General features: G+C 41.2%; 1 protein-coding gene across 1 annotated transcript in view; it reads right to left on the bottom strand.

The window, feature by feature from the left end:
* The window catches only part of LOC306878283 (serine/threonine-protein kinase ULK4-like), a 221,934-nt gene that overhangs the window by 185,734 nt on the left and 20,861 nt on the right, over positions 1-15,339 (bottom strand). The window contains exons 18-19 of the mRNA XM_079430532.1: positions 13,685-13,792; positions 4,625-4,708 (exon numbers count right to left, since the gene is read on the bottom strand). Coding sequence (XP_079286658.1) covers positions 4,625-4,708; positions 13,685-13,792 — 192 coding nt within the window. The remainder of the gene's footprint in view (positions 1-4,624; positions 4,709-13,684; positions 13,793-15,339) is intronic.

Below are 15,339 nucleotides of genomic sequence, written 5' to 3'. Positions count from 1 at the left end.
ATGTTTTAAAAGGTCATAGATGTTTTTTCAAAGAACATGTTCATGTCTATTAGACACATGAAAAAAGAAGTACCAGGTTCCCATTACTTCTCTTTATTTGCACTGAGCAATTTACTTACACAAACCTGTTTACATTTTTGCAGACAGGGCACTTCTTCTGAACATGCAAAATGTACATTTATTATTTATTATTAGATTTGTTTGCCTCTCTGTGCCCACATACTGTATTTTTATGCAGCTAAATTCTCAAAACTGTTTTCATTGGTATATTTTACTGTTTCTGTTGTCAGACAACGGAATGAATATGAAATAGTGACTGAAAAGTGACCCATTAAGACTAGGCTACATAACCAGCTCTCCTTTCAAAGATGTTAATCTGCACAAAAATCCTGATAATCGAGCCGTCGTCTGATAAAATCAAATACACATAAGATAATGACAATAGCTGTGCTGTGATTACGGCTATACTTGCATGTAAAATTAGAGAAGCAACAGAGAGAGAAAGAGAGAGGTGTGCGCACGCGCTGGGACAGCAAAACCTCGAGCTCGCGCGGCAGTACCAGCGAGCCTCAGAAAATAAGTTTAAATAAGGTTTGGGCAAACCCTAAAGATTTGTCGCAAGGTGCTTTTTTTGAAGGGGGGGGGGGGGGGGTTCGCTAAAGGGGTCTACTAAGTTGGCAACACTGTACATCTCCATTTCTCCAACTATGGGCTAGGCCACAGGTCATACAGAAAACGTGCACTGCATTAATCGCGCGTCAATAAAATTAGTACCGTTAAGATGAATTTGCATTAACGCGTTATTAGCACGTTAACTTTGACAGCACTAATATATACACTCACCTAAAGGATTATTAGGAACACCATACTAATACTGTGTTTGACCCCCTTTCGCCTTCAGAACTGCCTTAATTCTACGTGGCATTGATTCAACAAGGTGCTGAAAGCATTCTTTAGAAATGTTGGCCCATATTGATAGGATAGCATCTTGCAGTTGATGGAGATTTGTGGGATGCACATCCAGGGCACGAAGCTCCCGTTCCACCACATCCCAAAGATGCTCTATTGGGTTGAGATCTGGTGACTGTGGGGGCCATTTTAGTACAGTGAACTCATTGTCATGTTCAAGAAACCAATTTGAAATGATTCGAGCTTTGTGACATGGTGCATTATCCTGCTGGAAGTAGCCATCAGAGGATGGGTACATGGTGGTCATAAAGGGATGGACATGGTCAGAAACAATGCTCAGGTAGGCCGTGGCATTTAAACAATTCCCAATTGGCACTAAGGGGCCTAAAGTGTGTCAAGAAAACATCCCCCACACCATTACACCACCACCACCAGCCTGCACAGTTTTAACAAGGCATGATGGATCCATGTTCTCATTCTGTTTACGCCAAATTCTGACTCTAGCATCTGAATGTCTCAACAGAAATCGAGACTCATCAGACCAGGCAACATTTTTCCAGTCTTCAACCGTCCAATTTTGGTGAGCTCGTGCAAATTGTAGCCTCTTTTTCCTATTTGTAGTGGAGATGAGTGGTACCCGGTGGGGTCTTCTGCTGTTGTAGCCCATCCGCCTCAAGGTTGTGCGTGTTGTGGCTTCACAAATGCTTTGCTGCATACCTTGGTTGTAACGAGTGGTTATTTCAGTCAAAGTTGCTCTTCTATCAGCTTGAATCAGTCGGCCCATTCTCCTCTGACCTCTAGCATCAACAAGGCATTTTCACCCACAGGACTGCCGCATACTGGATGTTTTTCCCTTTTCACACCATTCTTTGTAAACCCTAGAAATGGTTGTGCGTGAAAATCCCAGTAACTGAGCAGATTGTGAAATACTCAGACCAGCCCGTCTGGCACCAACAACCATGCCACGCTCAAAATTGCTTAAAATCACCTTTCTTTTTCTAGTTCAGGAGATTGTCTTGGCCAGGACCACACCCCTAAATGCATTGAAGCAACTGCCATGTGATTGGTTGATTAGATAATTGCATTAATGAGAAATTGAACAGGTGTTCCTAATAATCCTTTAGGTGAGTGTACATTATATATATATATATATATATATATATATATATATATATATATATATATATATAGCTCTAAAAAGGTGCTATAGAAATAAAATACATACTTATTTTCCTACTGGTTAACATTAAACAGATATATGCACTACCTTTAAAAACGTTGCAATATAAAACCTAACAGTCAAGTTTACTAAATAAAACCATTTAATTTCAGTCAAATACTACTGAAAGTTCATTGCACTTCATAGAAAAATTTATGTGAACTAACTGATTAAGCATAACTAAAATGGAATGTGATATAGCAAATAAAATTTTTGTTTTTGTGCAAGATTATTACAGGGGGAGTAATGGTCGCTAAAAATGTAGCTTTGCCATCACAGGAATAAATGAATTAGGTTTTTTGTTTGTTTGTTTGTTTGTTTGTAAGTTTTTTATCAAATATGTGCAGACTTAGTAAGCAATGGTAGTGTATGTGCAGAACGGAAAGTTGTTTCACAGGCCTTTTTGCTGAAAAATTCTATTTTTACAAAAGACAAACATGTGGAAATATTTGAATAATGTGCACAATGAATCCCACACAATATGACCAGCAACGTGCACTATTAAAGTAAACAGTTTTCATTTAATGTAGAACTTAAACTGAGCTTTTCCAGAAGAAGAAGAAAAATCCAAATCACATATAGTAGAACATCGATTGCCTTTGGTAACAAAGTTGCGTAGCCTTCGCGATCAACACACACTCCATGATACCAGTCCCCAGGGTAATGCATATCGAATGGCTGTTCGTGACCGATTCAGCAGAGTGTCTTTGCTAAACGCTAAGAGAGAGCATGTGTGGAGCGGCCGAGCGTGTTTGATTATGGAGTGACGGAGATCAGAGGCAAAAACACATTGGTATAAACTGCATCACAGATATTCAGAGTCATAGAAGGGTCAGCGTGCACTATAGAGGCATTACAGGCAGAGCCAATAGGGAGGGGATGGAATATGCACAGTATGTGTGTGTGTGTGTAATAAATATTTAATGGAAGAGTAGTGTGATGCCCAGTTGCAGCCCAAGGCTCTGCTACACGCCACTTACAGTGAGCACAACCCTTTCATCATCCATGCACATGGAATCGCACACACACACAATCGTGCACGGCTCTTCCAGCTGCAGTCTGACCTGAAAACCTGTCTGCATGCTGCTCTAGCTGTCTTTCTGAATTAAGAGCACTCTCACTCTCGATTGAGCACACAATATTATCTGGCTAGCTCTGCTACTCTCATCTTCTCTGTGCGCGTTATGCACTTCTTACCCTCCCCCAACCTTCTCCCATCACCACCTCCTGGCCTTTTTTCTCCTTCTCTCCCTCTAATTCCCCATCCCTCCCTCTCTGATGTCTTGTTTCCTGAGCTCAGCTCTCTCTGAATCAGCAGAGGTTCTCAAGCAGGTCAGCACAGCGAGGCATTACAATTACTGCTTACATCAGCCTCAAAACACACGCAGATTTATTACTGTGCTCGCATGGCGCTAATGTTGGGGAATCGGTGGAATTGAATTAGCCCCCGTTTTTTTCATGGCTTTCCAGAAGATGTGGCGTTAATGTTTGCGGAGTGTAATTAGTGAGGCAGCATCGGGGAGGCACGCCGGCATCTGGCCGTTGCCTTGGCTCCAATCGTGTCGCTGTCAGTCTAGACCTGCTTTGGAGAGAGTGATCAACTGCACAGCCTGGTGGCAGTGCTGCTGGGAAGAAAAGGAGAGAGGGAGAGAGAGATGGGGAGTAACAGTGTTGGAGGGCCAGCTCCCTCTCTGATTACTGAGCTTATTACTACGAGGAACTAGACTTGCTTATAAGCAGTGTATCCCACAATAGAGGTGCATTTTTCTTTCTCTCCTGTTCTTCTCTGTCTCTGCTTAATGTTGCTAAGTGTTGCTCTGATACTGATATCCTGATTGTTGCTGATTTTTTTTTTTATGTTACACTGGACAGACGATAAATTGATGATTTTATATTATTTGCCAATCGTTGGCAGCTGACCAGCCAGAAGACAGCAGAACAGCTACACAAACTTTAATTTATCACGCCCAACTTTTTCCTTCCAGGCGATACTTTCTTTCCGCAGTGAAGACCAGGGGTTGTAGGCAACACAAGCTGTAGCTCCTAAATTCTCTTCTTAATGGCAGATCTTCCCCTGCTAATAAAGGAATAATGCGGGAGCATGTATGGTGTTCGGTCCCCTGTGGAAGAGAAGCTCTCAGCACTCACAATAAACACAGTCTGTTCAGACTAGAGATGATCAGTTTGATGTCTGTCTCCATGCAGATGGTTCCATTCTTAAACAATGCAGGCCAGCGTGGTTAATTGTTACTGAGACGACCGGAGGAGCGGTTACGTGAGCATTTCTGCTGCAGGTGAGTGAGTGTTTTTGTGTGACAGGACTGACTGACGAGCGAGCGAGTGAGCGCCCTTGACTCGCGGCAGGCGAATAATGCCTATAAGGGCTGGGGGAGGTTCGTTATCAGACAGATCCCCCCACCCCCATGCGCACATATTCACTCACACAGTCGTGCGCACACTTACACACACTCTGTGAGGACAGAGTAGCAGTCTTACCCCTTCCCGAAGGCACCTCATTAACACGGTGTAGGCGGCAGCAGGAACGACCCACAATCCTCCTGGGCGCTCTTTCTTCTCTTCCTGCAGGGGAAGGAAAGAGAGTATGTGTGTGTGTGAGTGAGAGAGAAAGAGAGCACTATTACCGAGACTCATTGGGGGAACAATTAAAAGCAGCAAAATGCAGCAACCATCATAATGAGGCTAAATAAATAAAGTCCTGTGACGGAATAGAAGACGACAGGCTCGCTGGCTCGGGCAGGTACAGGAAACACAGCTGAAGTTATAAGCAATGATCGTGTCAATTAGAGGGAAAAGCGGGGAACGCTGCGAAGCAACATCCTCCTCTCATTTAACTTCTAATGCATGCGTTCAGCACAGCACTGAGACTGATCGTCAACATCAACAGCAGATCGTGAGCAAGACCTTCCTACAAGTCAAGGCCTGATTTGGATTTCTGTTTATATGTAGCTGCATTATGCAATGTGCAGTAGGCTGTTATTAATTCGAAAATATATATATTTTTTTGGCTAACTGATGATTCTGGAAGCCCGTTTCCACCACTGTATTAAAAAAAAAACAACTTTTTCTTTTCTTTTTTTTCACAGAACTGCGAGATATAAACTCGCAATTGCGAGTTATTGAGTCAGAATTGGGAGATATAAAACTCACAATTCTAACTTTTTTTCTCAGAATTGCGTGATATAAACTCACAATTGCGAGTTAAAAACTCACAATTCTGAGAAAAAAAAAAGTCTAGTTTTGGGGGGGGGGGGGGACTGATATGTGCGACTATGTCTCACAATTGCGAGTTTATATCACGCAATTCTGAGAAAAAAACAAATTCTGAATTGTGAGATAAAAAGTCGCAATTACTTTTTTATTTTTTATTTAGTGGCGGAAACGGGCTTCCATAGATGATAACTTAATAAAAAGGTAGAAATTCTATTATGACAAACTGGGCTTGAAAATTCTCCAAGTAAAAAATGTAAATACATGTGCATTGTGCAAACAGCTTTATAATTCAAAACAGTGATTCTAATTTATTAATGCATCACTGTAAATATTAATAACTTTCAGTTCATTTGTGATAATGGCGCAAAATGTGTGCACAGTAAAATTAATGTGAGCTTGAAAGTAAAACTTTTTATCTCCAAGCTTGATAAATCTACAAACTATATATATATATATATATATATATATATATATATATATATATATATATATATATATATATATATATATATATATACACACACATACATCATATTGCATTTTAAACTATATTTATATAAAATTTATACATGAACTCATAGCTACATTTTACCATACCTGGTATTTTGTTGCAGTTTATGCAATAAAGCACTTTATGGTCAATCGAGCAATTCTAAGGACTTAATTTCTTTTTCTCCCCCAGATTAGAAGCACCTCTTGCAATAAGCTGATGCCCATGAGTGAGAACCTCAGTGGGCAAACTGTTCTTACAGAGAACTTCCCAAACTTTTTCTAGGGCCGTTAAAACTGATTATCATGGAATAGCAGCAGAAAAAGGGGAAACCTCCACCCCCCAGTGGCTGATAAAATAATTTGGGAAGCAGGAATCATTCTGTGAAAACGTACTCGGTTACTAACGTAACCTCGGTTCCCTTAGATACGGGAACGAGTACTGCGTCGCTAGACGCTATGGGGAAAAACTCCTTTTTCTCCGAGGACTGAAGACTTTTTCAATCACGCAGTGTGACTGCACGGCCATTGGTTCGTGCAGTAATAAAAAACGAACCAATGGCTCGTCAGTGGTACTGCACGAGCCTATGGCGGCAAAGCCCGCCAGAGCCCGCCAGAAGGGGCAGGGTCATCTGGCTATATAAGCGGGCGCTTCGCCATAGGAAAACAGGCCAATTCGACTGAAGCGACGACCTGAGTCGTGCAGCTGCATGGCATGGCATAGTACGCAGTACTCGTTCCCGTATCTAAGGGAACCGAGGTTACGTTAGTAACCGAGTACGTTCCCTGTCGATACTACACTCGTACTGCGTCGCTAGACGCTATGGGGAACAAATACAATCCCGCCATGCCATGAAGAGAAACGACAACCGTAAAACTGGCCTTGAGCAGTAAGGCTCAGAAGGACCAATTATGAGCAGGAAGCATCCTGCAGGAGGCATGAGGACCGAACTCTTCAGAGGTCAGTCCAGCCTAGAAATCGTTTCAACGGTCATAAGTACAGCCTCAGCACCAGGAATGGGGCCAAGAGCGTTCTTGGAGAATCAGGCAATGCCTGAGGGGACCGCTTTAAGACAGGTGTGTGCCATCTAAGCAGAGAGAACCCTAGCCTGTAAGGCCGGGACATCCAAGCTATAGAACCTGGCAAATGTGGACAGCGAGGCCCAGCCGGCCGCTGCACAAATGTCTGCCATAGACACACCACTAGACCACGCCCAAGAAGAGGTCACGCCTCTTGTGGAATGAGCTCTCACTCCAATGGGGCTCTGGAGGCCCAGGGAGGAGTATGCTAGTGCGATAGCGTCAACTAACCATCGAGATATTCTGTGCTTTGTGACCGGAGACCCCTTGGTGCGGCCGCCAAAGCAGACAAAGAGTTGTTCCGTCTGCCTAAATGGCGTGGAACGCTCGATGTACATTCTCAATGCCCTGACTGGGCAGAGAAGGTTGAGCTCTTGGTCCTCCTCAGAAGAGGGGAGCGCAGAGAGCGTAATAACCTGGGCTCTAAACGGAGTGTAGAGCGCCTTAGGAACATAGCCGTGTTTTGGTTTTAGGACGACCTTAGAGTCGTTAGGCCCAAACTCAAGACAGGCAGGGTTTACAGAGAGAGCCTGCAAGTCACCTACTCGCTTTACCGATGCTAGCGCTAGTAGCAGAGCGGTTTTGAGCGACAGTGTTTTTAAGCTTGCAGATTGTAGTGGTTCAAAAGGAGGGCCCTTAAGGGCTCTCAGGACCGTGGGCAGGTCCCATGCAGGGACTATGAGGGGTCGGGGCGGATTGAGCCTCCGAGATCCCTTCAGAAAACGGACAACCAGGTTGTTCCGGCCCACCGACTGTCCGGCTATAGGAGCGTGAGAGGCTGCTATAGCTGCCACGTAGACTTTGAGCGTGGAAGGGGCGCGGCCCTTATCCAGCAGCTCCTGTAGATATGACAATATCACTGATATGTCACATGTTGTCATGTCTTTACCGCGGGCTTGACACCAGGCGGAGAAAACCGACCATTTAGAGGCGTAGAGGATATTTCTTCTCTGAGGTAACTGGGAGGGGAGAAAGACGAGAGCAGGGGAGGCAGGGCCAACTTCGTTAAAGTAGTACAACCGCGAGCGCAGCAAGGACAGCTTAATAGTGAAAATAGCGCGAGCAGATCAAAGAGCTGCAAGAGGCGCTAATCCTTAGTGCAAACACACCGGCAGATCAAAGCGCTGTGTGCAGAGTAAAACACGCGGGGCTATGCCAGCGCGCAAAAATCACTCGAGCCTGATCTGTATAAATGGATTGTGCCACTCAGTGCGATGAGGAGCGCTGATCCTCGCGTGTTTAACACACTCCGGCAGATTAAAGTGAGCACACGAGATAAACTGACGTGCAATCACTCAAGCCTGATCGCTCCGCTCCGCGAGTTAAGTGTTCCTTCCTCCGAGGTGTCTGGGAGAAGAGGAACATGAAAGCGGGGTAGGCAGTGGCGCCTTATAGTGAGCGAATCAGGGGCGGCTTTCGCGAAAGCAGTCTGTTTGTGAGGGAGCAGCTTTAGCGACTCACACGCACACGCAAAGCTGTTCAAAGATAGCTTTCTACTCCGGTCCGCCCAAGAGGATATAGCCGCTCATGTAACAAGGGGCGGTGATTCTCACGTGTAAAAACACTGGCGGATCAGAGCGCTGCGGTAAGAGTGAGCACGCGGGCTCTTGAGCCGGCGTGGGATCACTCAAAACCGGTTACTTAGCCCTGTGGCCCTATCGTTTCATTCTCCGAGCTTGCTGAGAGAGAAGAAACGGAAGAGCGGAGCTGCCTTGCTAGAAGGCCAGCGAGTGGAGAAGAGCGAGACTCATACTCGAGTGAGCATTCTGTCTCAATGAACGCGCAGTCTGTGTGGGCGTTGCCCACAGAGGCAAAGCGCTCACTGCCCTTCTGCATCGTGCAGAATTCCCTGTGCGAGCCACACTCGCAGTGCGACATTTGCAACAACGTCGCTTGAAATTTGCTCTTTCAGAGAAATTTGATTTTAGACTCACCGGATGGCCGCAGGGGACGAGGCTGGCATCTGCACAGGTCGCTAGAGCGGCTCGAAGAGCAGGCAGAGCAGCGAGAAGGTGCAGAGGAAAAGGCAGCCTCTATATCCGCAGCGAGGCGTTTCTACGGCGAGCATCTTCCAGTCTCGAGTGTCAGCGAAGGGATGATCGTCGTCGCTGAAGGAGAATTGATCTGTTTTCCTATGGCGAAGCGCCCGCTTATATAGCCAGATGACCCCGCCCCTTCTGGCGGGCTCTGCCGCCATAGGCTCGTGCAGTACCACTGACGAGCCATTGGTTAGTTTTTTATTACTGCACGAACCAATGGCCGTGCAGTCACACTGCGTGATTGAAAAAGTCTTCAGTCCTCGGAGAAAAAGGAGTTTTTCCCCATAGCGTCTAGCGACGCAGTACGGGTGTAGTATCGACAGGGAACTAGCGTCATCTTATTGGTCTCTCTTTGCATGCTGTATGCTTCGTACAGGTTAATAAAGAAATAATTAACATTGACTTCTGATAAATCTGAAAAAATTGTTTGTTTGATAATGATGTAAACCAAACTTTAAAATGCATAATTTATCTTGCATTAGACAATAAAATATCGAATCACGTAGGGCTGCAGCGTGCATTTCTACGGTCCTCGATGTTTACTCTCCTTTGAACGCAAACAGGCAGAGAAACTTGATTATGGGATCATCTTCAAAGCCCCGTTGTCTCCGACTGAGATAATGCTTTACAATAAAATGCTTTTAGTTAACATTAATGCATTAACTAACATTAACAATGACCGATACATTTGTTACAATATTTATTAATCTTTGTCAAAAATACAACCGTTCATTGTTTTGTTAGTTCACGAATGTTAACAGTTACGACTTTCATTTTAATAATGTATTAGTAAATGTTGAAATTATAATGTTAATCAATGCTTTATTAGTATTGTGTATTAAAACTTTGTGCTGTATTTTATGTTGGCAATTTAACATACAGTTTTCAGATGAAACATTTAACAGTAATTGCAAAAGTGGAAAAATCAGTTCAATGAAAATAATCACTTGTTTGCAGATTGCACTTGGTTTTTATTGTAGCTTACCGTAAATTTTTGACTATATTATTTATAGCTGTGCACACTATACTATATATAACATCTGAAATGGAATACTACAAACAGAGGGTGAACAATGTTAAAGAACAAATACACTATAATTGTGTTTTACTGAAAGACAGACTGAAGAACAATGAAAGCTAGTGTGTGTACGCTTCCGTGGCTTATCTCGTATCATGCCCATTCATTATGTCACAGACAGCACAGCCACAGTTTTCCACCTGGACCATTATTGACATTCATAGCGTCAACACATCTATTGCTCGCATTACACTAGAACTGAGGAGTGGAGAAAAGTCATTAGATAAAGCCAATCAAGGCCACAGTGCCCCTCACCCTCCCCCTGAGCTCAGAGCTAATGTGATCAATAAAAGCTGTGTGTGCTGTTGTACTCATGACCCTGAAAAACACAACCGTACAGGAGATTAGGGTGACCAGACTTCGACAACACAGGACAAATTTCGGTGAAAGGAGTCTAAAAAAAACGTGCCCTGGAAAACAGGCCATCTCCTCACACCGGTTGTAATGAGGTAAAATGGTGCTGTGATGAGCCATTTATGGACTCCACAGGCTGTGCTTCATTATACCTTAGGACCTCATTCACAGGCTGCTGTACATGTGCGATGCTGAAAATCCCCCAACAAAGCACTGTGGTATAGCTGGCAAATGCAGTGTTACCGTGACAGTAGAGGTAACATGAGTAAATGCAAATAAAAAGTGTACGGTTTTTAGCAGTGATCTTTAGAGTACTAAAATTCTGTCAAAGGTTGCACCAGACTGCATCGGTTATGAGGTGGTCCTCATGTTGAGGTTAATGAGGTCTGAGAGGTTGTGTGAATCTCTCCTCATAAGGGAGCTTTTTAAATGTCATGGAATACTCAGAGGACAAATATTGCCTGTAAGACATTTATGAGAAGCAAATTGAGCTGTATGAAATTTCAGGCCATTGAACATACTGATCTGTTCTTGAGATCATGTCTAGTCCCCCTAGAAGCCAAAGTGGAAGTTGTGAGCTGATCAATAATTACGTCAATATAATAGACAGTCTGCTTTATTTTTCCCCTCCCCAATTTCAAGCCGTCACTAATTGGACTCATGTGAATATTGATATGATATGCTAGTTATACTGTAGGTGATTCTTTAATTAGAGGAACTCTTGTGTCTACTAGGATAATTTTCCCCGTTTAAGCAATAACAGATTTTAAATAATAGATAACAACAACAACCTATCCAGACTTGACATACAACATTATTTAACATACAAAATGTTATATTGAGATATTTTTCCTACAGAAAACAAACTGACTGATTGATTGATTGATTGATTGATTGATAATTAGTTGCGTTCAATCTGTATGTTTACAATTGTCTCAAATATTCAAAGAAAGTTGATTTTTTTGTTAGAATGGAAATATTCTTAGGGAAGCACATCTCTGCAGGTAAGTTAGAGAATCAGAAATGTAAGTAATTTGATATTATGATTTGGGGTTTGTTAGGTGTCATTAAGGGTGGGCGATATGGGAAAAATATCACGATTCACGATTTTATCAAGATTCTTTGTCATGTTAGTTTTACTATTTTGGTTTTACAAGTTGTCTGAGCATTACAGCCAAACTAGAAAGACAAATGCATGGCAGATATTTAGGCCAAAGTGGGCGAAGATAAAAAATCTTTGGCATTATTTTATCTTTCTTATTAAAAAATAAGAACAAAGATACACATTACAAATACACATAATATACAAATAAAACAAACAGTGCTTTATTTTCAGGTACAATAGGTGTATTTAGCAGAGCATTCAATGAGATTGAATGAACAAATATAAAAATAAAACACTAGATAGACTGATTCCTAAAGCAACTGTATTAAAGATTTTCAGTCAAGAATAGTGAGTGATTTTTCTCTTTGCGTTTTGTTGTTTGTTAACATTAAATAAATAGTTCCCCCAAAAATAGATATTCTGTCATCTGTCTGTCAATTCTGTCATAATGTTTTATTTTTATACCATAATTTACTCAAAAGTTGTTTTAAACCTGAATGAGTTTCTTCTGCTGAAAATAAATGCTATTTTGAAGAAGGTGGAAAACCAAACAGTTTCTGGTCCTCAGTGACTTCCATAGGATTTTTCTTTCCTAATATCAAATTCAATGTGGACCAGCAACTGTTTGGTTACCCTCATTCCTCAAAATATCTTCTTTTGGGTTCAGCACAAGAAATTAATAGAGGTATGGGACAACATGTGAGTGAGTAAATAATGACAGAAATTAAATTTTAGGGTGAACTATCCCTTTAATGACAGTCGACAGCATGTTTCGTGTCCTGTCCCTTTAAGAGCTGCACGCATCTAATATACAGGCACGCATCTGTTTCTCTCTTAACTATTTACTTTTATTTTAGAGATAACCAACTCAGTCTGTATGTAAACCTTGTGAGTTTTGACAATATTAGCGCAAAAGATAAGTTAGTTGAGTAATCAGGCGCTGTTAGACAGGCGTTTTAGTGCGCATGCTTCAGGTGAATGCACTCAGAAAAAGCGCACGTCAGACCAGTGCGCGAATTAAACATTTAACCAGCAAGGCTTGTATGCAAATGATGTACTTTTGCGATCGCGAATAAGTGCAGTGTCCTGTCAGAGTAACTCTACTGCTGGATGTCGTGTTGTACAGTAGAGACGGAGGCGCCAGAACTGTATTTGACAATGTGCGCTGTAGCACAATACTACGATATTTCTTCAAAAGCAGATCGTGGCGACATTTTTATCATCTACGATCAAAAATCGTCATATCGCACACCCCTAGGTGTCATTACAATACTGAAGAATTTTTAGTAATTTAATAATTATTAAACTATTAACTCTGCATCCAGTATATGACCCAATGCCCACTGCATGTCACAGCAGTTTTCTTTTTTGCTTTTTTTTTCTGGTTGACAGGTGAAAGTCAACCAATGGGAGGCACATATGCAAACTGTTGTAATTCCTACACCGTTCACCTGATTTGGATGTAAATACCCTCAAATTAAAGCTGACAGTCTGCAGTTAAAGCACATCTTGTTCGTTTCATTTGAAATCCATTGTGGTGGTGTATAGAGCCAAAAATGTTAGAATTGTGTCGATGTCCCAATATTTATGGACCTGACTGTATATCTATATCTATATATATATATCTATATATATATTAACACTTGTTAATTGTATAATAAATAAAAAAGCTAAAGCAAAAAAGGCCTCTAACACGAGCTTGCTCTATTCTTTTTCTATTATATCCGTTTTCTTTTTATTTATTATATAAAAAAAATAAAAAATAAACCTTGCAACGTGTACTGTATTAAGTTAAATGAGACTTGTTATAGCACTTGCATATCATTGCTCTTTTGTTGGTTTTGATTGCTTCCATTGTCCTCATTTGTAAGTCGATTTTGGATAAAAGCGTCTGCTAAATGACTAAATGTAAATGTCTCACCGTATGCATCTACAAATTGAAAACCGCAATTGCAAATACATTTTGCAATTCCTTTTGAATATTGTCCAAAATATCATTCCATATATGCTAGAAATTCCAAGGCTTATCCGTTTAAAAAAAGGTGCCATTTCATCACACAATATTTATAATTCACACCATCATACATTATACAGTACCAAACATCACTATTAAATAAATTATTTTATTATCCATCTAATATATTTCAATATTTCAAATGTTTTTCCATTTAATTTCATACCTGTGTAGCAATGAGGTAGAGCAGCTCCCCCAGGGGTGGAATCAAGCATTGTTTCAATTTGCTGCTCCTGAAGTTGTCTCGGATCAGTTCTGTGAACATGGCCACTGCCTGAGGAAAAAAACAAAACACAAAAGTTTTATTTATAAACACTCTCAATTAATTAAATGTACAGTTCACCCAAAATTCACCTTCACAAGTAAGCACACTTGAGCTATGATTTATCATATTAGATGAGCTCTATGTATGGGCGCTGATCAACGTTTCCATGTAAATAAAATCTCTATAAATCACACAAAAATGCAACTGTCTCTCTTGAATTTTTGAAAGGGTGAACATTTTGGTTGTGTGGACTTTCAATGGACAGACAAAAACTGTCTGTTGATTAAAAACATCATTTGTATTCCAACGATTAAAGAAAAAATGTTTTTAATATGACATCGGGTTCAAGTTTAGTAGGTTTTCCAGCTTTTTTTTTTTATTTTATTTTATTTTTTTAAACAGGTTTCATCCACAGATCTCTGGCGCTAAGCATTAGATGAGTAAGTATATATGCTTCTCTCTCTGCAGTCGTTTTCTTAGTAGGGTGCTATGCAAATGCCCTATGTAGCATTTTTGGCCCTGTGACGGTTAAAGTCTCATAAGTGATGACTTTGCAGGGAACAGATGTTTGCGGTTGCGTTTGATGAGTCTTGGCAGCGAGAGTCGTGCAGTGGTGATTCCTGTTACACAGGAAGAAGCAAACAAGGCTAAGCTGTCTTATTCAGCTACGCAAAGTAATTCCTGCTCTAGAACGTATCATTATCATCAACAAACACACACACAAATTCCCTTCTAGAGCATGCTGCTATTATCCACACACACATAAACATGCTATCCAGCTTTAGAAAACAATTATCTTCGACACTCACTCACACACACACATAGCATTGTGTGCCAAGCTGGGTTCTCGAAGGTTTAGGCGGTACAGAGGTGACAAGCTGGAGAAGACTGTGGAGCAATGCTCTAGCCTAAAATCAGGTATAGGTTTTTAAGCTAAGAATCCAGAAACGCAAGACTTGAGAGATTGGGCCGAACCCTACCTGAGGTCTAGCTGGCTCATTATCAAAGATAAGTATTAGACATAATTAATGCTGCACTGTGTCACCGGAAAGCAATCTTATCCTTAATACAAACAAAGCTAATCCAAAACTCTCTCTCCCTTAGTTGTATGTGTTTAATCTCCTTGTTCTAGTCATGATTTGCACTTTAATAGGGTTTTATGTTGAAGGAACAGCTGTCGCTGTGTATATATCTGCAGTCCATTAGCTCTGATCAACTTTATGGTAAAACGCCTCTGTTTGATGTCACTAATGTCACTTTGTCGTGCCATGCATATTCATTAATACATCTCATTAGGATGTTTGATATTTTCAGGAGTAAAATGATGTGATATTCAGAAATAATATTTTCTTTTTGCAGCATCTCATATAGTATATTTTTTATCTATCAGTAACACTTTATTTTAGGGTCTCTTAACTAGTTGCTTATTAGCATGCATATTACTAGAATATTAGCCATTTATTAGTAGTAATTAAGAACATATTAATGCTTTATTCTACATGACCTTATTCTACATCCGTAATCCTACCCGATACCTAAACTTAATAACTACCTTA

This window comes from Barbus barbus (assembly GCF_936440315.1).
Source record: "Barbus barbus genome assembly, chromosome: 12".
Taxonomy (NCBI): Eukaryota; Metazoa; Chordata; class Actinopteri; order Cypriniformes; family Cyprinidae; genus Barbus; species Barbus barbus.
This window is presented reverse-complemented; position numbering and strand designations above follow the sequence as displayed.